Source organism: Vulpes vulpes, chromosome 9, assembly GCF_048418805.1.
Source record: "Vulpes vulpes isolate BD-2025 chromosome 9, VulVul3, whole genome shotgun sequence".
Lineage (NCBI taxonomy): Eukaryota > Metazoa > Chordata > Mammalia > Carnivora > Canidae > Vulpes > Vulpes vulpes.
This window is the reverse complement of record NC_132788.1, coordinates 7221710-7243106: the sequence shown is the minus strand read 5'-3', so window position 1 is coordinate 7243106 and position 21397 is coordinate 7221710. Positions and strand designations below refer to the sequence as shown.

The window sequence follows — 21397 nt, the reverse complement described above, 5'->3', positions numbered from 1 at the left end:
ACCACCCTGACATCAAGCTACCCCTTGTCTGCCTTTGGCTCAGGGCGTGATCCCAGAGTCCCAGGATCCAGTCCCGCATCGGGCTTCCTGCATGAAGCCTGCTTCTCCCCCTGCCTGTGTCTCTGCCTCTCTCTCTCTCCATGTCTCTCATGAATAGATAAATACAATCTTAAAAACAAAAAAAAAAAAGCAGATATTAAAACGAATTTGCAATTTCCAAAGACACACGGACAGGGGAGAAAGCAGGACCAGACGGTGGGCGGCAGGTATCCGGACAAGGAAAACAGTTTATGGAGGAAGAAAAGGAGGAGGAAGCACAGCTCACCATCTCCAGTTCCTTGTGGGCCTCCAAAGCAGTGCACTCGCGCTCAGACCTTTCTTCCACTCTCTTCAGAATGTTCTGAGCACAGGAAAATCTGCTTTAATTTGACCACATGTGGCCTTCCCTCCCCTCCTGGCCCCCATGGACACAGGGCCTGCCCTGCCCTGTCCCGGGGACTGCCCTCATCGCCAAGTCGCAGTGACCCTGAGACTTTGTTAACCCTCCTCTTACTGGTGAAAGTGGCTTTTTTTTTTTTTTCCAACCGTTTCATTTTCTTGGATTAACAAAATGATGCTCTCATCACCTTTGCCTCAAAACGTGCTTCCCAGAATGCCTCCCTGATGGCTCCGGACCACTCATCCGGCCTGCCCTTGCCCTGCGTTTCCTCAGCACAACACTCAGCTAGGTCTTGATCTTATTTTTGTTGGTTTTTGTTGTAGAAAAATTAAGATTTTTACATATCTGTATATGCTCTTTTCCTGTAATTTCTTCAAAGTTTCCCCCGTCTTCTGTTTCAGTTTTTCCAAGTTAAAAAAAAAAATTTCACACGTAACCCCTTCAATGACTAGCGTTCTGGGACTTGGGTTTGTGCCCCCTGAGCTCTCTCATAGCGCTCTCTCTGGCCGCCCTGGGCATCGGGGTGGGGCGGGTGGGATTGCTTCCTCTGACGCCCTCCTCTTTGGTCTCAGGCCTCTGGGCCCGGTCCCCCTGGCCCCAGGCTGTGACCTCTACTCCTTACTGCTGCTGCCATGGAGCTAGGTAGCTGCCCCAGGTCTTTGGTCTCCCCCCATCTGACCTCTGAGCTCCCTTCACTGTGGCTTGCAGGTCATCCTCTCAGCTGAGAGCCATGGCCAGGTCCACACCATCCACTCCCCTGCGGGGTGGACCGAACAGCCCAGCAGCATGCAGCAGGCCCCGGGGCCCCCACTGTACAGGCGATGCCCCCTGCTCCAGGCTTCAGGAAATGTCACCCCCTCCAGGCTTCCCTGGCTCCAGCCCGCCTGGCCTTCCTCCTGCCTCACCCCTATTCCTCCTTGGGCACCGTGTCCAGGGCTGGGTCTTGGGACCCTTTCTCTCCTTGTTTGGTCTCTCTCGCTAAATGCCACCTCAATGCTGAGAAGCCCTGTGCTGACTTCACCCGTTTAACTCTGAACTTAGGGACCTGCTTGCTCAGGGCTCTCGAGCTCAGCTGGGTCACACCCAAACCCCCGACTGCTCCCGACCCTGTCTCCCCACCTTTTTTTGTTTTTGTTCTTCTCCTAAAAGATTTCATTAGATCAAATAGTAGTTGTCTTTCACTTCCACTAAAACCAAAGCTTCCCAAGCATAGAAACCCGTGGATATATCTGTGACCTTTGGCCCCAGGACAGACTAGCAAAAAGTAGGCACAGTACTCAAAAAATTGTTTGTGGTATGAAAGAAAGGCCAGTGCAGACGCAGACCTGGGCCATCTTCAGGTTTTGTTCATAACTGTTTTAAGACAACTCATCCATCCGGTCTGCTCTCCCACAGTTCAGATGGGGAAACTGCTCCAGCTTAGACTCTTCCTCCCTCTTACCCGGAGTAGCAAGCGGGCACCTCCATTCTGATTTCCCTCCTTCCCTCCAGACTCTCCCCTCCTCCCTACCCCCCACCCTGCCTTGCCCCCTCCCCCAGGCCAAGCTGCCTTTGTCCAGTAGCTTCCAGATCCCTTCTGCCATTTGCACTCCTGCTCTCCTGCCCATCACTCTGCACAGGCAGCTGTCACGTGCTCTCACAGAAGGCAGTTACCAGGCGACTCCCGTCCTGCCCTGCCGAGGAATGAAGCCAGCATCTTACCTGGTCCCTCAGGGCCTCAACTGACCTTTCACCCAATCTGCACTCACTCCTGTCAAGTTCCCTCAGCTCACCACTGGCCTCCAGGCTGTGAGCCTCGTTGCCCCAGGGCCTTTGCATACACGGTTGCCTGTCACCTGAAGAGCTCTTCTCTGTCAGCCCAGTCTCTGCTCAAATGTCACTTGTCTGAGAGTCTTTCTTGAGCCTCCCCAGCTGACGGTGGCCAGGCAGTGACCCCCGATCAAGTACCCCGCTTCACTGTCCTCACAGCCATGACCACCTCCTGGTTTGTGTGTGCTTGTCGATCTCTCTCCCAGACTGCAGCTCACTGGGAACAGGGGCTGAGTCCCCCACTGCCTTAGGATTTGTGGAACAAATGGACTTTCTAGAAAGCTAGCAGAGACCTGGAACAGCCAAAGGCAACGGCCTGCAGCGGGAGAGGTGTACGCAAGCCCAGGGCACGTGGTACCTGGATCAACAGCTTGAGGCGCGTGATCCTCTGGAAAGGCAGGATGAGGAAGGAGGACAGAGGCAGCCCCCTGCACTTGGGGTCCAGCTCCAGCTGCGCAATCAGCTCCCGAAAGGCCGCCTTCTCCTGGCTGGGGACACGGACACGAGGGTCGGTCTCGGGCGCAGGAGGCGTGACTCGGGAGTGCGTCCGCAGCCCCGGAGGAACCAGACAGCCCACGGGCACCGAACACACGCTGACTGCTTTTCATGCAAAATAAACCCTTCAGGTACGAGCCAAATAACAATAGTGGCTTCACAGGCCTGGCCCATGAAAACGTAGCAAAAGATGCCGTGTGTGGGAAGGTAAGAATTGCTCGTGTGGCCAAGTCCATGACTCAGGGGCACAATTCAGTGATTTGCCCAGCAGGGAGCCATGGCAAGGTGAACCCACGTAGTGACAGAAACAGCAGCAGGCGGGGGCAAGGGCCAGAGGGACTTGCGCTGTGCCTGCCACCAGAAATGTCCTGTGTGCAGGCGGCTGGGCAGGGGGCAGAGAGGGGGCCGCCTAGACCATGGCCCCAGGGACACCTGCTCACTGCCTTTCCACAGGTGCCCTGCCTGAGGGGCACCCCAGGGTACCTGGGCCCTGTCCTGCCGTATGCCGGCTTCCTTGGTGTCTGTCCTCAGAACTGGCGTCCTGATCCCCTCCCATCCGTTTTCAACCCCCAAACATCCCAAGCCCTGAAAGCTCCATTTTAAAGCATCCACGAGTAGCTACGTGGCTTGATGACAAGCCCAGTGAAGCCGAACGTCAGATTGTTGCTTCCCAGAGAGCCCTTTGGTGCTCCGGAGTCGAGCTAAGAGCACATCACTGGTTAAACCGTCACCGAAGCGTGGCACAGAAGTGTGAAATGTTTAAAAGAAGCAAATTGACTGAAAAATCACCTCATCGACCGGAACTCCAGGGAAGCTGACAAGCGGAGAGGTGAGTAATAAAGTCAAGGGTGTTGCTGGAACCCCACAAAGGCTCCCCCGCTGCCCCATCCTCGCCTTTGTCTCTATCTCAAGCCATCTTCCTGAGCCCTTGGGCATTGGGGGGGTCCTCCCGGCCTCAAACCCTCTCTGCCAAACCTCATGGAGCTCAGCCCGCCGCTCTGGACATGGGGCCGGTGGGTGCCACGGCTGCCTGTGTCGGGGTCACATTCCCCTAGTGACCCTGACGTCCCAGGCATGTGCCAGGCTCGGGTACTCTACTGGGAAAGCAGAGGACCAAGGACCACGGCTGATGTCCCCGTGGAAGTGGTGACAGCCCGCAGCCCGGGACGGGGACACTCACAGCAGCTGCTTGTAGGTCCTCTCCTGGTAGGTCTGGTTGCTGACGTAGGTGATGTACACGGAGAAGTGGTTGGCCGCGTAATGGTACACGATGTCGCACACGTCCGAAATGACGATGTTCTCCTCCATCCGGCGCTCCAGCTCCAGGAGAAACCTGCAGGGCGCGGGGTGGGGGCAGTGGCCTGGGTTAGGGACACGCGACAGTGACACTCAGGACACACCTCCAGCCCCGGGCCCCGCTCGGACAAGGCAACGGATGCGGCAGGACGTGATGCCCACACTGATGGCGTGGTTGGTCGCATCGAGGAATTATCTGTTCAGTGTTTTCAGGTGGGTAATAGCCTCAGGGGTATTTTTTTAAAAGAGAGTGAAAGAGACCTTATGTGTGACATACACACTGGTGTGCTCCCTGATGAGGCAACAACGGGGATTTGCTTCAGAAGGCTCCCGGGGTGGTGGGGAGGGGTGGGGATGCGAGCAACTCTAGATGCTGGGCTGGGGGTGGGCTCAACACGCTCCTGTCTCTACTTCTGCATGTTTGGAATTCTCCACGATGAACTATAAGTAAATACATAAATAAGGGACGCCTGGGTGGCTCAGCAGTTGAGCGTCTGCCTTCTGCTCAGGGCGTGATCCTGGGATCTGGGATCGAGTCCCGCATCGGGCTCCCCACAGGGAGCCTGCTTCTCCCTCTCCCTGTGTCTCTGCCTCTCTCTCTCTCTGTCTTTCATGAATAAATACAGAATCTTAAAAAAAAAAAAAACCACAAATAAAAAGACTCCCTTCCCTCAACAAGGTGAAGCAGCAGAGGCCAAGGGGTGTCTCAGCAATCCTGCGCCTGAGCCCACTCGGAAGCTGCCATGAGAAGGAGTGCAGAGGAGGGGCCCACCCGGGGGCCCACAGAGCACCAGCAGCACCCCACGCACCCCAGAGGTGGAGGGGACCCTACTGCCACACCACAGCTTCACATCCAAACATGCGCCGTTAGACCAGCTCATCCAAAAGCTGAGTTTTGGGCTTTGAGCCGCAGATTTCCAAGGCCTAGTGAGAAATGGTCAGTGGATCTTCTATCCTAACAGTACAATTTGGCATCCTTTTCTTCTTTACAAGAATCAATTAATGGCTGTTTATTCTTCCTCCAGTTAAGCTCCTCCCATCCTTATAGGCAACATGTAAGCACAGTTCCAAAGTCACCTCCACATATTATGGAGAAAGAAGGCCTAGGTCCAGGACAGGGGTTCTGCAGAGGCTCTCAGGGACTCTTGGGGCCCTGAATGCACCAAACCAGGACTTTAGGACACCAGGATAGAGAGCAGCTTACACGGATCCCCTGGACCTGGTCAGGTCACCCACCACCACCTGCCCGACTCTGGGGGACACGTGGGATATCTGCGCTGTTGGGAGGGAACCTGCAGATAGGAGGCCTGCTCAGGGGGATGCCCTGGTGGGACGGGAGGCAAATGGCTGGGTTTACCTATTTGTTTGTATCTTACTATAGATAATTCCAAACACACAAATGTAGAGAAGCCAGTGTAACAAGCACTGCCCCACGTGAGAAGGTTCTGGAAGCCAGGCCCCACGAGGACAGAGCAGGTGGCTCACCGTTCACTGACGGCCATGACGTCCAGGACGTTGGAGAAGAGGATGTGTGCCTCAGACGGGTGCAGGATCTTCTTCAGACGCTCATTCTCCATGAAGTGAGACACGAGCAGGCTCAGGCTTTTGTAGTAGGAGGCCTCAGAAGTGACCAGCTCGAACATGGCCTGTGTCAGGACAGAGAGGCAAGAGGAGGGCCAGCGGTCACCTCCCAGGCCTCACCTTGCAGGAGGGCGTCTCCCTGGCTCCCGGTCAGAGACACAGAGAGAGGCAGGCCTGTGTGTGCAAGGGCGAGTGGACTAAGGGTGCTTCCACACGCTGGCCCCAAGGCTCCCTGCATAAAAGGCAGAGAGAACGTGCTCACGGCTCGCTATATGGAAACCCGGAGACCTCCTAACTTCCGGAGCACGGAGTAGGTGAAAACCCAAGAGGTCAGGCATATACTGGAGCCCCAGCAACTGCTAACGGTGACGCGGGTGGTCTCCTGGTGCAGAATGGGCGTGAAAATCGGTATGGAGGGCCTCACACCTATACACCCCCAGGGACAGCTGGAGGACACAGGCCACCGTGTCAACCACAGACAGCAGGAGGGGGTGCATCTTTTATCTTTTCACCCTTTAACTTGTCTTTATTTTTTTTTTCAAAGATTTTATTTATTTATTCATAGACACACACAGAGAGAGAGGCAGAGACACAGGCAGAGGGAGAAGCAGGCTCCATGCAGGAAGCCCGACGTGGGACTGCATCCCGGGTCTCCAGGATCACACCCCAGGCTGCAGGCAGCACCAAACCGCTGCACCACCGGGGCTGCCCTAACTTGTCTTTAAATTGAAAAATGAGCATCTATTATTTCTTCCATGGTCTAATTTCATAATGTAATCGATAAAGCAATTTTCATTTTTTTTTTAAAGATTTTATTTATTTATTCATGATAGTCAGAGAGAGAGAGAGGCAGAGACACAGGCAGAGGGAGAAGCAGGCTCCATGCACCGGGAGCCTGACGTGGGATTCGATCCCGGGTCTCCAGGATCGCGCCCTGGGCCAAAGGCAGGCGCCAAACTGCTGCGCCACCCAGGGATCCCGCAATTTTCATTTTGAAAAAGAAAAAGAAATCCAGAATCTGATAAGCTCCCCAGAGGCAGCCTTATTCTGTATCAAGCCTGTTACCTGGTCGCTGAGCCTAAAGCACGTAGCAAAACCAGTCGAGGCTCTGTTCTCTCCAGTGAGGAGCTTCTCTGCCGTGAGGGCCCACCTTCCCCGCCTTGCTCCCAAGCAAACCGATGACCCTTCCTGAGGGCGGGTTCAAGTCCCACAGTGGCTGCCCAGAAGGGACGGTGTAGTGGGGTGAACTGTGCCCACCCCACCCCCCAAAGCTGTGTCTGTGTCCTAAGCTCTGGGACCGATGACTGTGAACTTATTTGGGAAAAAGTTCTTTGCAGATGCAAATTAAGGATGTCCAGGACATCACCCTGGACCAAGAGTCTAAATCCAACAACAGGTGTCTTTCTAAGGGAGCCATGGGACACACGATGGACGTCTGACGCGGAGACGCCCAGAGGAGGCCATGTGAAGACCAAGGCAGAGCTGAACGTGTGCCCCATGCCCAGGGCCGCCTGCAGGTGCCGGCAGCTAGGAAGGGCAAGCGGCTCCTGGGAGTCCTGACACCTTGGTCTCAGGTCTCTAGGCCTCACAGCTGGGGGAGAAGAGACCCCAACTGTCGCGAGCCACCTTGTTGGTGCTGATTTGTTACAGCGGCCCCAGGAAACTACCAGACAGATGGAGCAGCACAGGGACTCTGGTCCTCAGCACAGGGACTCTGGTCCTCCCCGTGCCCCGACCACCCCATATGTCACTGCAACCCTCACCTCCACCCCGCCCCCCCCGGCCAGAGCCCTACCAGGGCTCGAGGAAAGTGGAGCTCCAGGGCCCAGGAAGGACGGGTGGAAGGAGACAGGGAGGGACTAGCATTTGTTCTCAAGGCACTAGGAATCCTCCCGGGTCCCCCAGGAATGGCGTACGGGGGCTCCTCTTCCACCCAAAGGAACCAGAGGCAGAGGTGAAGTAACGCCCTCAAAGTTACCGCTGGGCGGGCGAAGGGCAGAGGCTCAACCCAAGGGACTTCCGAGCGCTGGGCTGGGCCACCACACTGCCCCGTTAGACCGCAGGCAGAGCAGGGGTTACAAGAAGCGACGTGTTTGCAAGTTGGGGACCCCCAGGAGCATACACCCGCCCAGCAACAGGGACAGAGTCCACAGGGAAGTCACTCCGGGGTGGCCCAGCAATCAGAGCCCGGGCCATGGCGGCGGAGAGCCCACCTGGTGCCCCAGCGGGTGCCCCCGACCTGGGCCGAAGGGAGCCATCGCTGGAGCCTCTCTGGAGCCACCCCCAGGTCGCGGCGGCCAGGTCCCCTTGGCGGGCGAAGCCACGGAAAGCACATCCCAGCGGCCTCCCTGGCGGCCCCGCACCCCACGACCCAGGCATCAGACCACCCCCCTGCCGCTACGCTGCGGTTCGCTAAGAAGATGTCAAGCCACCGCGGCTTGCAGGCTCTAAGCAAATACGCAACCCGCCGCCCGCACAGGGACGCGGCCGAGTGTCGTCGGAGGACAAAGCGCCATGCCCGCCACGCGGCCCCGCGGAGGCCGCGTCTCCCCGAGGGCCACCCTGCACACCCGCACCGCCTGAGCCCGCACCCCTGAGCCCACCGCGCACCCCGCTCCTTCCGCACGCGCCATCCGGGGGGGGTGGTCCCATCTGATGGTCACGTCGCTCTCCTTCAGTCAAGCCTCTGGGTGCAGCGCGGGGCTGATGGGGATCCGGGCCCTGCGTGCTCTCCCACTCTCTCTCATTCCCTCGCTCATACATCCACTCATTCACGCATTTGCTCCCTCACTAATTCACTCATTAATTCATTCACTCATTCACTTGTTCACTCACCCCCTCATTCATTCACTCACTCATTCACGTACTCACTCCCTCATTCACTCACTCATTCAATACTCACTAATTCACTCACTCACTCACCCATTCACTCATTCATTCACTTACTCGTTCACTCACTCATCCGTTCACTCACTCACCCCCTCATTCATTCACTCACTCACTCATCATTCACTCATTCACTCTCCCCTCTGCTCTCATGTTTGCTGAGCACCTGTCTAGGCACCAGGGATTTAGTAGTGAGCATGGCCAACTCCCTGCCACCATGGAGCTTGAATCCCAGGGAATGGGGACAGAGCAGACAGGGAGAGGTGTGTGCGAGTGTATGTCTGTGTGTGTGTATGTATATGTGAGTGTAATGGGTGTGTGTATGAGTGTGTGAATGTGAGATGTATTTATATGAATGAGTATAAGAATGTGTATACAAGAGCATATACATATGAATGTGTATGAATGAGCATAAGAACGTGCTGCGTGTGTGTAAAAGTGTGTAAGAATGTGCACACGTGGCTGACCATGGGGCACTCCTTGATAAAACCACTGCTCCGTGGCCACGCAGGCTGAGGCCCCCTGACCTGCCCCCCGGCTGCTGTGTGACACCCTCAGCGGGGCTGACGCAGGATCCTTAGCCTTGGGGAACACTTGGCTAGACTGACCCGAATTTTATGAATCACGGCTCGTCTCTCAATGCTGCTTAGTGCTCAACTTAGTATCCTGTTTGATTTCCGCCAATTATCCTGTTCCAGTTTTTTTCCCAGCCTTGCCACTACCAAGCCCGTTCCTGCCTGGGTTCTTTTCCAGGGGTGAGATCTGCTCAACTCTGGGTGCTGCTTTGGAGGGGTCAGTCCAGGTGGTTGTGGAGTCGGCAGGGACTGAGATGGCCCTGGTGTCCGGCACGGGCAGCTGAGCAGCAGAACGGTCAAGGCTTCTGCCTTGGAGTTAGCCAGACCTTTGCCAGGATGAGAACTGCTTTAAGCAGCTAAGCCTGTTCCCATCGTGCAAAACGGGAACCACAGTCCCCAGCTGACAGCCGTCAGCCTGGAGCCCACCCATCTCAAAGCACCCGCTGGACGCTGGGGGTCATTACGGAGTCAGCACCAGGGCGCTGCCCTCACAGGACTCAGCTCCACGGGATGAAGCTCTGGCCAGAGGGGTCAAGAGGGACTTGTACTAGGAGGTGACACTGGATGTGACAAGCCCATTCCCAGGGGCACAAATGCTCATGCAGAAAACGGATGTGCGCGCCTGGTGGGACAGCGGGGGCTGGGGGCCAGGCCATGAGAGGACCACGGAGGAAACAACAAGCTCCTGTTTCCATCTATGAGTCTTTCCCCTGCCCGCTGTGTGGGCCTAAACCACACAACCTTGTTTTCTAGAGTCCAGGAGGGCTGCTCCTGGGCGCTGAAGGTGTTCACACCACTTCCCGAGTTGGCTTGTGGACGAGAAGCCACATCTGGCTCCCTGCAGGCTACCCTACCGCACTTAGAAGACACTGGATCATATTTTTCTCAGTAAATTTAGATTTTTCTCCAAAGAAAGGAAACAACAGAGAGAAATCACTGGTGTCCCAGCTGGGACAAGACCATCACCGCTCCGTCTCACATGAGCTGACTGGATTTAGCTTCGGCTGGCAAGCATCTCCCCCTTCCTGGAGCAAGGCCAGAGACACCTGAGCCTGCAGACCCCAGGCCAGCACTGCACCCCTTGAATACAAGATACTCCGGAGATGCACAAAGTCAGGACCCCTTGCTAATGCAGGGTCAGCCACGGGGGCCGCTTGGGGTTCACTGGGGTGCTGTAGGTGGCCTCAGCACTGGGGGAGTTGCAGAGTTAGGACCACCTGGCCATGCTGTTCAAGCAACACATTGGAAGAAACAAATGAGACCCCAGCCCATCAGCAAGGGGGATGAAATAGGAAGCAGGGACACCAGGAAAATCCAGGGGAAAACCTAACCTGCTTCTGATTGAGGGAGGTGAGAAACCAGAGCCAAAACCCACAGCGCTGCTCGTTAAGAACTCACTTCACTCACCCATCAGTTGCTGTGGTCTCAGACAGTTGAGCTTGTGTCACAGTTCATCGTCTGCCATGGGTCCTCGGGCTCCAGCCAGGCAAGCTCGCTGCCCCAGTGCTCCACGCCCCGCTCCCACACGGCCACTGGCATCGGCCCTTGGTTCTTTCACCAGCAGGGCACGGGGGGAGCAACCCCCTCCCTTGCTCTGCACCTGCACCGTCTCCTTGTAACTCAGGACTCTCTATGGAACCCCCCACACAGCACATTTTGTCCTGTCCTGTCCTGACCTCCGTGTTAATGGACCACAGCCGTCTGAGGCCACCGCCTTCCCTTTATCGCGATGTGGTCATGTGACCTGAGTCACAGGTCCCCCTGGATGGAAGCTGCCCCCAGGACGGAAGCCGTCCCACCACCTGCCTCCCTGCCACTGCCACCAGGTGTGGCTTCAGCACAGCTGGGAAGCAGAAGCAGCCCCCTCCCCCATAGTCCCGGTTTGGGGGTGGGGGCTCACCTCTTCCCAAATCCCAGGCTATTCCCAGGACAGGCTGTCCATGGCGGCTAGATCTCAGCTCCCATCTGAGCAGGTGAAAGGAACAAAATGGGATCTTCTTAGGTAGTCTGCATTTTTCCACCTGCTTGGGACTGAATTGTGTCCCCCCAAGCTCATAATGTTGAAGCCCTAGCCCCCAGTATGACTGCAATTGGAGATGGGGCCTATGAAGAAGTCATTAAGGTCTAATGTGATCATAGGGGTAGGGCCCTGGTCCCCTATGACTCTGTCCTCATGAGAAGAGACAGAGACACCAGGGATGCAAGCCAAGGACGGCGGTCCCATCAGATACCAAGGCTGCCGGGACCTCAATCTTGGACTTCCAGCCCCAGAACTGCGAGAAATCCATGCCTGCTGTCCAGCCTCCCAGGCTGGGGCAGTCGGTTATGGCAGCTCAACCTGGTCAAGGTACCACCTAATTTCCCATCCAGCTCCAAGAACTGTGGCCCTCTCCATCCTCTGGGCCGACATTCGCTAGCCATTGGACTGGATGTGGCCTGGAAGGCAAGGCCAGGAGCCCCCTCCCAACACAGGACACACACCTCTCAGGGAACAGGGAAAAGTTGGGCATTATTCCAAGTCACTGGAGCAAGGCCTAGGAGCAGAGTTAAGAGAAAAGAGACATTCTCTGCTGCAGGTCCTGCGTCACTGGGGAGACTCAGACCCAACAGATGACTCTTCATCGGTATTCTGTGAAACAGCGTGCGTGGCTTCCAAAAATACTGCACTGGAAGACAAAGTTCATTTGGCAAGAACTGAGGACCATTCCTGCTGCCCCCACCCCTTGCCAGAATGAGGCATTTTTTCTCCCTCAATCCAGGAAACTCTTGGCCCTGCTTCTTGCTTGGTCACCATGCTCCTGCTCAGACACAGACAGGTGCAACACTCCCCTGGTGAGCGGGGATCATGAATACCCTCGTCCGTGCAAGGTTATCAGAGACACACGGCCCCGGGTGCAAGCAACAGCTGCCACTCATCAACACCCAACAGGTGCCTGGCGTGATGCCATGTGCTTGTGACGCGTCACCTGACTCGGTCCTCACCACAACCCTGGAGGTTTCCCAGATTGTCCCCACAGATGAGGGTGCTAAGGTCCCATGGCCTGCGAGTGGCAAAACCAGGGTTTGTCCTTTTGACTCCAGAGCTCTGTGCCTTGACTGCTCTGCTACGGAACGAGAAGCCCTTCCACGCAGACACCAAGTTTTCCCACCAGCCCAGGGCCCAGCGGTGCCAGGCCAGCACCCTGCGTCCTCAGAGGTGGGCCTGCTGTGATTTGTACAGAAGCCCCCTCCATCCTACGCTGGCCCCTGCAGACTGTAGACTCTCTCCAGATCCTTAATCATCTGCTTGTTAACGTGGTTCTTTCGAGTAGGTGCTTCATACATTTGTTAAAGGAAAAACCTCCACAGTAGCGCTCTCATGCGAACCAGTCCTGGTTTACGGATGACACACTCATAACTTCCACCCACAGGTTCTGCTCCCCAGGGCCCCCTGCTCCCCACGCTCGGAGCACCCACATCTGTTTACAAGGACACCACTGGCTGCATTATATGCTCATCCTTCTTTCTAGGCTCCTGCTGGCCGTCCAGTGTCCCATCCTCTCTCCTGGAAGGCTTCCTAAAGTGGCAGGTACAGGAAACTCAATGCTCCAGAAGCTTACTGGCCACCTGCTGAGAGCTGGGGGCTGCCAGACACTGGGGATCCCGAGATGACCAAGACCCGCCCCTGCCCCCTTGGAGACCCTCGGAGACCCTCGGCCCAGGAGACCTCAAGCGTGGGGAGCCAGACTTTGCGCTGCTGCCCAGACCTCAGCTCAGTCATTCCATAAACCTGGACCAAGAGCCACCTCCAGGACGTGACTGGGCTCAATGCTGGGGACACAAAGGCACAGAAGCATGCTGTCACCAAGGATGCAGCCTGGGCATGGCCGATGACAGCTCAGTGGTGACCCTGACAGTGAAGTGGGGAAGCAAGGAGGGGGCCGTATTCCAGCGGCAGGAGAAGCAGGCAGCCGGGGAAGGGTTCTGGAAGGGGTTGAGAGTTAGCCAGGCAAAAGTGGGGGAAAGCCAACATGTTTGTGCAAATGCAGATCCCCAGGCCTCGCCCCGGGTCCACACATAACCTGTCTTTTAACAAGATGTCCAGGTCCTCGTGAGGTGTGGCGGTGACTGAGGACCCTGGCACCCGAAGCTTCTGCAAGTCACTTGGGAGCTTTCTTACTTGTCACTCAGAGCTCCTAAGTGTTAGGGCACCTGCCCGATGCCTATCTTTCCTGGTACATTTGCTGTTAGCTGGAGGGTGGGAGGAGACAGAGAGGAAGCTGGGCCATAATGCTAGGGGTCTCCTTCTAGAGCACCCCACTACCTTAGAGATTGTGGGGACATAACCCATGGACACCCTGGTTCAGACCCCTCGGTCCAGTCTCCAGGCCCCACGATGTGCCAGAGGGAGTTATGGCCACGAAGGCTGGGCCTCATGCTCCAGATGACCACACGCTTCCTCCCTTCTCCGGGGCTGTCACAGGAGCCAGGGTGAAGGGTGTCCAGGCCCATCCATGAGAGGCTGTGCCTGCACTTTGCTCTGGGGCCTTGAGTCCTTCTGTGCCAGTGTGGCCACCCCCAGCAGATGCCCCTCCACGCTCCAGGCTGGTCCCTCCCCTCCACGACCCGACTGGAACAGCACAAAGCTTTGCCCACTTCTGGGGCTAGCCCAATAATTCACTATCACAGGTATTAAGGTGGCTGGAAGTGACTCCAAAAAGACACTGAGTAAAGAACAAGCTCCTGAGAGTGTCTCTCTTCCACGAATGATGATGGGTCAGATTCCAGAGCGCACACCGTGACCCGCTGCAGTGGGGTCTGCGGGGTCCACACGAGGCCTCGGCCATCACACGTCACACAGCGTGGCGACGACCTCGGGGTGCTGCTGCGGGCCTAGAGCTCATGTATGAAATTGTAGCTTCCTGCAGCCCTGGGGCGGGGGGCCCTGAGCACCCCTAACGTAGGTATAAACTTTAAAAAGACACAATCTTACAATGACGCCTCACTCACAGTAAGAGAAATGGAAATTAAAACCACAACGAGATATCGCTGATTATCTAGCACATCGGTCAAGACAAAATGATGGGCTCATGTACCGTGGTGATGCGGAGCGAGCACCCTCATACCTCAGTGTGAAGATAGCATCTCCCAAAATTTAAAAAGCAGAGAACTCAACTCCTCAATTCCACCTGGCAGTTTCCGTGGTAATCCACTGCGAGGATTTCAGTTTTATATAATAATGCATTGAATGTCCTGGACCCGCAACATTTCTAATCGCAAATAGCCATCTGTTGGGGGGTTGGCTAAAGAAATCAAGGAACATCATAAACAACAGAGATCCATAAAGCTAACAAAAAAAAAAAAAGAAAAGAAAAGAAAGAAAGAAAGAAAAAAGAGAATGGGGCGCTCCATTTGGGCCGATGTAGAAAGATTTTCAAAACATTTTACCAAGTTGAGAAAGCAAGCACAGCACATAACCACGTACTAGCAGGTTCACCATGTGTGTGGCACACGGACGCCGCCCTCGGGGACCAGGCACAGAGGAGACGTTTTTCACCATAAATCCATTTACTCTTTTTGCACTTTTCATCAGGTACGTAAGTTATTTATCCAAAAGATTCCTTTCAAAAATGACAAATGCTAACATCACTTTGTGGCAAGAATTACAGGTGTTTATCATAGGACAGGAGCTGTGTGATGTCCTGTGTGATGGCTATCGTCCATAAACCGTGGAGCAAAGACCCTGTCCCTCCTAACTGGAGACTCATTTGTTGAATTCTTAAAGTTTATCCCAAAGAGACAAGTATGTGGTTCAATGAGGGTTGGTGAGCAAAATAACAATCATGATTTAATTTCTTTCTTTTTTTGAAATCTTTTTTTTTTAAAGATTTTATTTATTTATTCATGAGAGACACAGAGAGAGAGGCAGAGACACAGGCAGAGGGAGAAGCAGGCTCCATGCAGGGAGCCCGACATGGGATTCAATCCTGGGTCTCCAGGATCACACCCTGGGCCAAAGGTGGTGTTAAACCACAGAACCATCCAGGCTGCCCACGATTTAATTTCTTGATAGAGATACATCATATTAGGGTGCCTGCGTGGCTCATCGGTTAAGGGTCTGCCTTTGGCTCAGGTCATGATCCCAGGGTCCTGGGACTGAGTCCTGCACAGGGCTCCCTGCTCCTCGGGGAGTCTGCTTCTCCCTCTCCCTCTGCCTATAGCATGCTCTCTCTCTGTCAAATAAATAAAATATTTTAAAAAGTACATCATATTAAAAGCCCATAATTTTCTTCTAAAATGGATAGTTGTTTTTTTTTAAAAAAGTACATTAAAATTCTACATTGTGAAAACAGATAAAAAAAAAAAAGACAAACCAAAAAATGTATCCTGTCTTGGAGGTTGAGCAGACTGAGATGGTAATAGATCCTGATAGATTCCCTAGGAGGCCCACACAGGATAACCACTGGGTCCCCTCCCTTCCTGCCCCTGGCAGGGCGACGCTGGAAGTCCTGACTGGGCACCCTAGGGCTGTCCTGCTGCAATAAGAACCAGCCTGTGCAGGCTGCCCCATGGGAGTGTCTGCATGACCCGGTTTCCTTGGAGATACTCAAAATATCATTCCCTGCTCAGGTTTTGAGCTGTGCACACCCAGCTCACCAAGATCAGGGACCAAGGCACGTCTGTCTTTTCTATCCCCTTTGCCTAGACAGGTTCCTGGAGCTCGCTGGGGACATGGGCCATGCCAGCCGCAGGAGTGACCACTCCACGTAGTGTGCTTGGGCGGCCCCTCCAGGTTCTCCATTCTTTCTCAGGATGCCGGCGTCAGGCCTGGTGAGAATCAAGCAGTGACTGATGCTTCCTCCAGTGAGGTGAGGCCCCCCGGGTCCCTCCCCTTTGCTTTTGACTCTCCCTCAGGACCATTCCACGTTCCATGGCTTTCTGGGGAAGCCCCTGCCCTCTCTACAGCTGCCCCCCTCTCAAACCTTAGAATTTGAACGTACGTCTGATTATTTTCTCAAACTCTTGTGTTCTCAGACAGCAACCCCAACACCATTCCAGGCAAGAGGGTGGGAATCGAGGGCTACAGAATAAGTTTAAGAAACAGAAACTAAACCGAGAAAATCCTACCTGACGTCTAAGACCACGTGTTCCAACTTCAGCTACCTAATTTTTACTTAGAAAAGGAGGGAAACATACAATTTAGTTCTTAAATCCCAGTTCTTCAATGACTAAGACATAGGCCTACCAAAAGGCCATCATTTTGGGGTATTTTCCTTGTGTGAACAGTAGTTCATTGCAACCTGCTGCTTTTGTAGCTAAGGAGAAAAAGATGTTCCAACAACAGATTGAGCTGGTGGTACCAGTTGCCTGACTTGCTTTGAAAAATGAGAAGATCTAATGCAGAAGTCACTGATTTGGAACAAAAAAGATCTGGAGATCTCACTGCTTCCCTTGCCAAATATTAACAAAATAGAAACTCACATTAAGCTTTTTAAAATAAATATGAAAAGTCAGACCAGGGGCATCTGGGTGGCTCAGTCGGTTAAGCATCTGACTCTTGATTTCGGCTCAGGTCATGATCTCAGGGTCGTGGGATGGAGCCCCATGTGGGGCTCCGTGCTCAGCATGGAGTCTGCTTGAGATTTTCTCCCTCTCTCTCCCCCTCTGTTCCTCCCACTGCTCACTCTCTCCCTAAAACAAACAAAATCTTAAAAAAAAAAATAAAAGTCAGACCATAAAGTCTCAGAGCAAGACACATGGCCTGTGTGCTCCTGTGATTTTCTACTGCATGTGACTGTATTTATTGTTGGGTCATCCTAGTTATTTAAGTGTCTTTACTGGATCTATTAGAAATGATGAAAATGTCATTTATTAAATCTATTTTTCCATGCCAATTCTACTATAGATGGAATGCTTTATCCCGCCTTTATCTTTTAATTTTTTTTAAAGATTTTATTTATTTATTCATGAGAGACAGAGAGAAGCAGAGACACAGACAGAGGGAGAAGCAGGGTCCCTGCAGGGAACCTGATGTGGGACTTGATCCCAAGACCCTGGGACCACGACCTGAGCCAAACGTAGATGCTCAACCACTGAGCCACCCAGGTGTCCCTATCTTTTAAATTTTTTTTTTAAAAAGGTTTTATTTATTAGAGAGAGAGAGAGAGAGAGAGAGAGAGAGAGAGAAAGCACAAGCAGGGAGAGGGGCAGAGGAGGAAAGAGAGGGAGAAGTAGACTCTGTGTAGCGCAGAGCCCACCACCACAGAGCTGGATCCTACAACGCTGAGATTGAGACCTGAGCAGAAACCAAGAGTGCATCCAGGTGCCCCTCTATCCTGCCCTTTAAAAACTTAATGTGTCATAAATGTTCACCTTGTTCATTCTTTGAAAACACATTTTTTTATAACATGCTTTTCCTGTGTACACTGTCTTACTAAGTAGTTCCCCTATCATTGGGCATTTTGGGTTCTTCCTCCCATTCTTCCCCTAATTTTTGCTGGAATCAACATCCTTATAAACAAGTATTTGTGCATATTTCTGATTATTTTTCAAGATAAATTTCTAGGAATGGTAACACTAGACAGTGTGCAAACATACCCTCGTAAGGGTCTGGTACACACGTTGCTGTTTTCTCCCTATCGGTGTGTTTGAGAGTACTCACTGAAAAATCTGCCCAACACACCAGGTTTTAAATATTTTTATATTTAAAAGTCTCTGCCATCTGAAATGCCTGTACCTCAATGTTGTTTTAACTTGGACTTCTTTGATTAAACCAGTGAGTTTGATTTCTCCCCTCCCACCCTTTAAATTTAATCACCGGCCACTTGCAATTTTCCTGAGAATTGTTCTGTCCACTTTTCTTTGGGATACTCATCTTTTTCTTATTGATAGAGCTCACTAATTGATCGAGACCTGGGTTTTGCTCACACATACAAAGACAACTAAGTTTTGGATGTTTATCTTAGAATCAGCCATTTCCCTGAAATGCCTAATAAAGATCCAGTACTTTTGATTCCCTCAGGATTTTTAAGTAGGCAGGTAAGGGGCTTTGACTGTCCTTGCTTATGCTTTATCTCTTATTTCTTTCCTTGTTTTGCTGGACTGGCTAGAACTTCCAGAGCAACACCGGTGTTAGCAAGCTTCACTGTCTTGCCTTGATCGCCACCAACAACAATTCTTCATTAAATGTGATCTTGGATATAGACCTACGATGTTCTTTATAAATTTCCAAAACTATCCTGAGTTTTGTTTAAATGGATATAAATGTCCTATTTCCCTTTTCAACGTCTTTGAAGGTCAGGGTATTCTTCTCTGGCCTATTGATAGGATACATTCTGGCCCCAAACTTCATACCATCTTTGCATTCATGCATATGTGTTCAATATATGTTATTCTTTTTTCTTTTTTAAAGATTTAAATTTATTTATTTGGGAGAGAGAGAGAGAGAGAGAGAGAGAGAGCATGTGTGCGCACAAAGGCGTGGGCAGAGGGAGAGGGAGAAGCAGATTCCCCACTCAGGGGCGCTGCCCTCACAGGACTCAGTTTCATGGGATGAAGCTCTGGCCAGGGCGGTCAGGAGGGGCTTGTCCTAGGAGATGACACTGGATGTGACAAGCCCATTCCCAGGGGACGTGGGAGCCTGACATGGGGCTTGATCCCAGGACCTCAAGATCTTGACCTGAGCTGAAGGCAGACACTTAACCGACTGAGCCACCCAGGTGCCCCCTCAATGTATGTTATTCTTTTAATGTATCTCCAGATTTGATTTTCTTATGTTTTATGTAAATTTTTGCCTTAATTCACAGTAAGACAGATCTAGGTTTTGTTTTGGGGGTTGGGGCGGGGGGCAGTGCTTCTTTTGTTGGATTGAACAGAATGAGGACATTCAATCTGTTTCTTTTCCTCTTTCCCCCTTTTATGTTTTAGTTTTAAAATTAGTATGTGGTAAAATGGACTTTTGATGCACAGTTCTAAGAAATTTAACACAGGTATAAGATCCTTGTAACCAACACCATAACCAGGACACGCAGGGTTCCATTACTCTGAAAAAGCCCCCTGTGCTCTCCTGTTCTGGTCACACCCTCCCTGCCCTCATCCCTGGCGATGACCACTGATCTGGCCTCTGTCACTGCAGCTTTGTCTCGTTCAGCGTGTCCTACAGATGGAATGACATGGTGTGTAACCTCCCTGATTTCCTTCACTCAGCAACATGCCTTTGCATTCACCTAGCTGGTGTATAGCAACAGATCTTCTTTTTAGGACTAAGTAGCGCGCCATCGTACAGACTTTCCAGAGTTTATCTGTTAAAGGATATTTGGTTTGTGCCCCGTGTTTGGCTATTATGAATCAAGCCACTATAAACATTCACATGCAGGTTTTTGTGTAAACCTAAGTTTTTATTTCTATAGGGCAGTAGTTCTCAACCATGAACTACTTTTGCTCCCCAGGGGACCTTCAGCTAGGTCTCGAGTCATTTTTTGGTTGTGACAACTGGGGGTAGGATTTTACTGGCATCTAGTAGCAGGGACCTCTTACAACGCACAGGAGAGCCACCCCTCTGACAAAGAATGATCCAACCCCAGATGTCATCCTGTCGCTTTTGAGACGCTGTCCTAGGTAAGCACCCACAACTGGGACCTCCGGGCTGTATGGGGTCTGTGTCACTTGTAAGAAACCATCAGCTCTTTTTCAGAGCAGCCAAAACATTTTGTACTCCCACCAGCCAGGTACATGAATTCTAATTGTTCCACAACCACACCAGCACTTGGTATTGTATTTTAAGTTTTTTAAGCTAGTGTGTATTATTATTATTATTATTATTATTATTATTATTATTATTATTTTGAAGAGGGGTTTTTTTGGGTAGATTTCTTGAGATTTTTTTATATAGACAATCATCATGTCCTCTGTGAATAGGGGCAGTTCATTTCTAGCTTCCCTGCGGACTTTCTCTTTGACTCAGGGATTACTTAGAAACATGCCCCTCGATTTCTAAGTGTTTGGAGATTTTCCTGTTACCTTTAGGTCACTGATTTTTATTTTAATTCTATTACAATTGCAGAACATACTTTGTATGATTTGAATTCTTTTCAATTTGTGAAAGTGTGGTATGGTCTGCCTTGGTGAATGCTCTGTGTGCACTTGAAAAATAATGCGCGCTCTGCTAGGTGTTGAGTGGAGTGTCCTAGAAATGCTATTAGTTCCAGTTGGTTCACAACACTCAACTCTTCATTATCCTGACTTTTTCATATCTCCTGGTCCCACTGATTAGAGAGAGAGAGGAGTGCTGAGTGTTTAATGAGGTGGATTTTGTTTTAATGTGTGTGTGTACTACAGGGACACCTCAGTGGCTCAGTCATTGCGCATCTGCCTTGGGTTCAGGTCATGATCCCAGGTTCCTGGGATGGATTCCCTTATCAGGCTCACCTCAGGGAGCCTGCTTTTCCTTCTGCCTACGTCTCTGCGCCTCTCTGTGTCTCTCATGAATAAGTAAATCTTAAAAAAAAAAAAAAAAAAGTGTGTGTGTGCTACTGATCAGATTTGGTTAGAATACCTTCAACCAAATGGTTTGTGCATTTCCCTCTTTTCCATGCTCTGGACCATGGGTCAGCAAACCATAGCCCATGGTTTTTTGGCCAACTATAAGTGTAAAAGAAGTTTAACTGGAATGTCTATCCCTTCACATGCTATTAGCGGCTATGACATTACCATGGACAGCCGAGCGGTTCTGAAAGGCTGTATGGCCCACAAAGCCTAAAATATTTACTATCTGGCTCTTTAAGAAGGGACGATCCCTGCTCTAGATCTTTCCTGACCAATATAGTAGCAACCCATAGCTCTCAAAATGGAAGTTAGTTTAAATTACATAGAATTAACCATTCTGTCCCTCAGTGGCAGCAGCCATACTACAAATGCTTGATTGTCACATGTGGCTGGTGACTTTGGGAGATGCAAATATAGAACATCTCCAACGTTGCAGAAAATTCTGCTGGACAGCAGTGTTCTAGACTACTCCAAGTGACAGGGGTCCTTTGTGCTTTGACCACTTGGCCCAACTCAGTCATCTGGGGGCAACATCTCTTTTGTGGATTTCTTTTGGTTACCTGGTATATTTTGGTGTTTAAGAAATTCTTATTTTTGAGTCAATTTTTGGTAGCTTATATTTTCCTAGAAAGTCATTCATCTCATCGCGACTTTTATGCAGGATCTATTGATCTCTACCCTATCTGCTTTCCTTCGGACTGTGTGTGTGTGTGTGTGTGTGTGTGTGTGTGTGTGTGTTTCCCCCTGAATGTCTCAAGCTAACATCTTAGCTCGCTTAATTTTGTATTTATTC

At 51.8% G+C, this 21397-nt stretch overlaps 1 protein-coding gene across 2 annotated transcripts in view; it reads right to left on the bottom strand.

Moving 5' to 3' along the window:
• Nucleotides 1-21397, bottom strand: part of NGEF (neuronal guanine nucleotide exchange factor) — a 102616-nt gene that overhangs the window by 6047 nt on the left and 75172 nt on the right. For both annotated transcript variants that reach the window (XM_072719149.1, XM_072719151.1), the window contains 4 exons: nt 5525-5685; nt 3924-4076; nt 2607-2736; nt 326-400 (listed from right to left, as the gene is read on the bottom strand). In XM_072719149.1, the coding sequence (XP_072575250.1) occupies nt 326-400; nt 2607-2736; nt 3924-4076; nt 5525-5685 (519 nt within the window). The remainder of the gene's footprint in view (nt 1-325; nt 401-2606; nt 2737-3923; nt 4077-5524; nt 5686-21397) is intronic.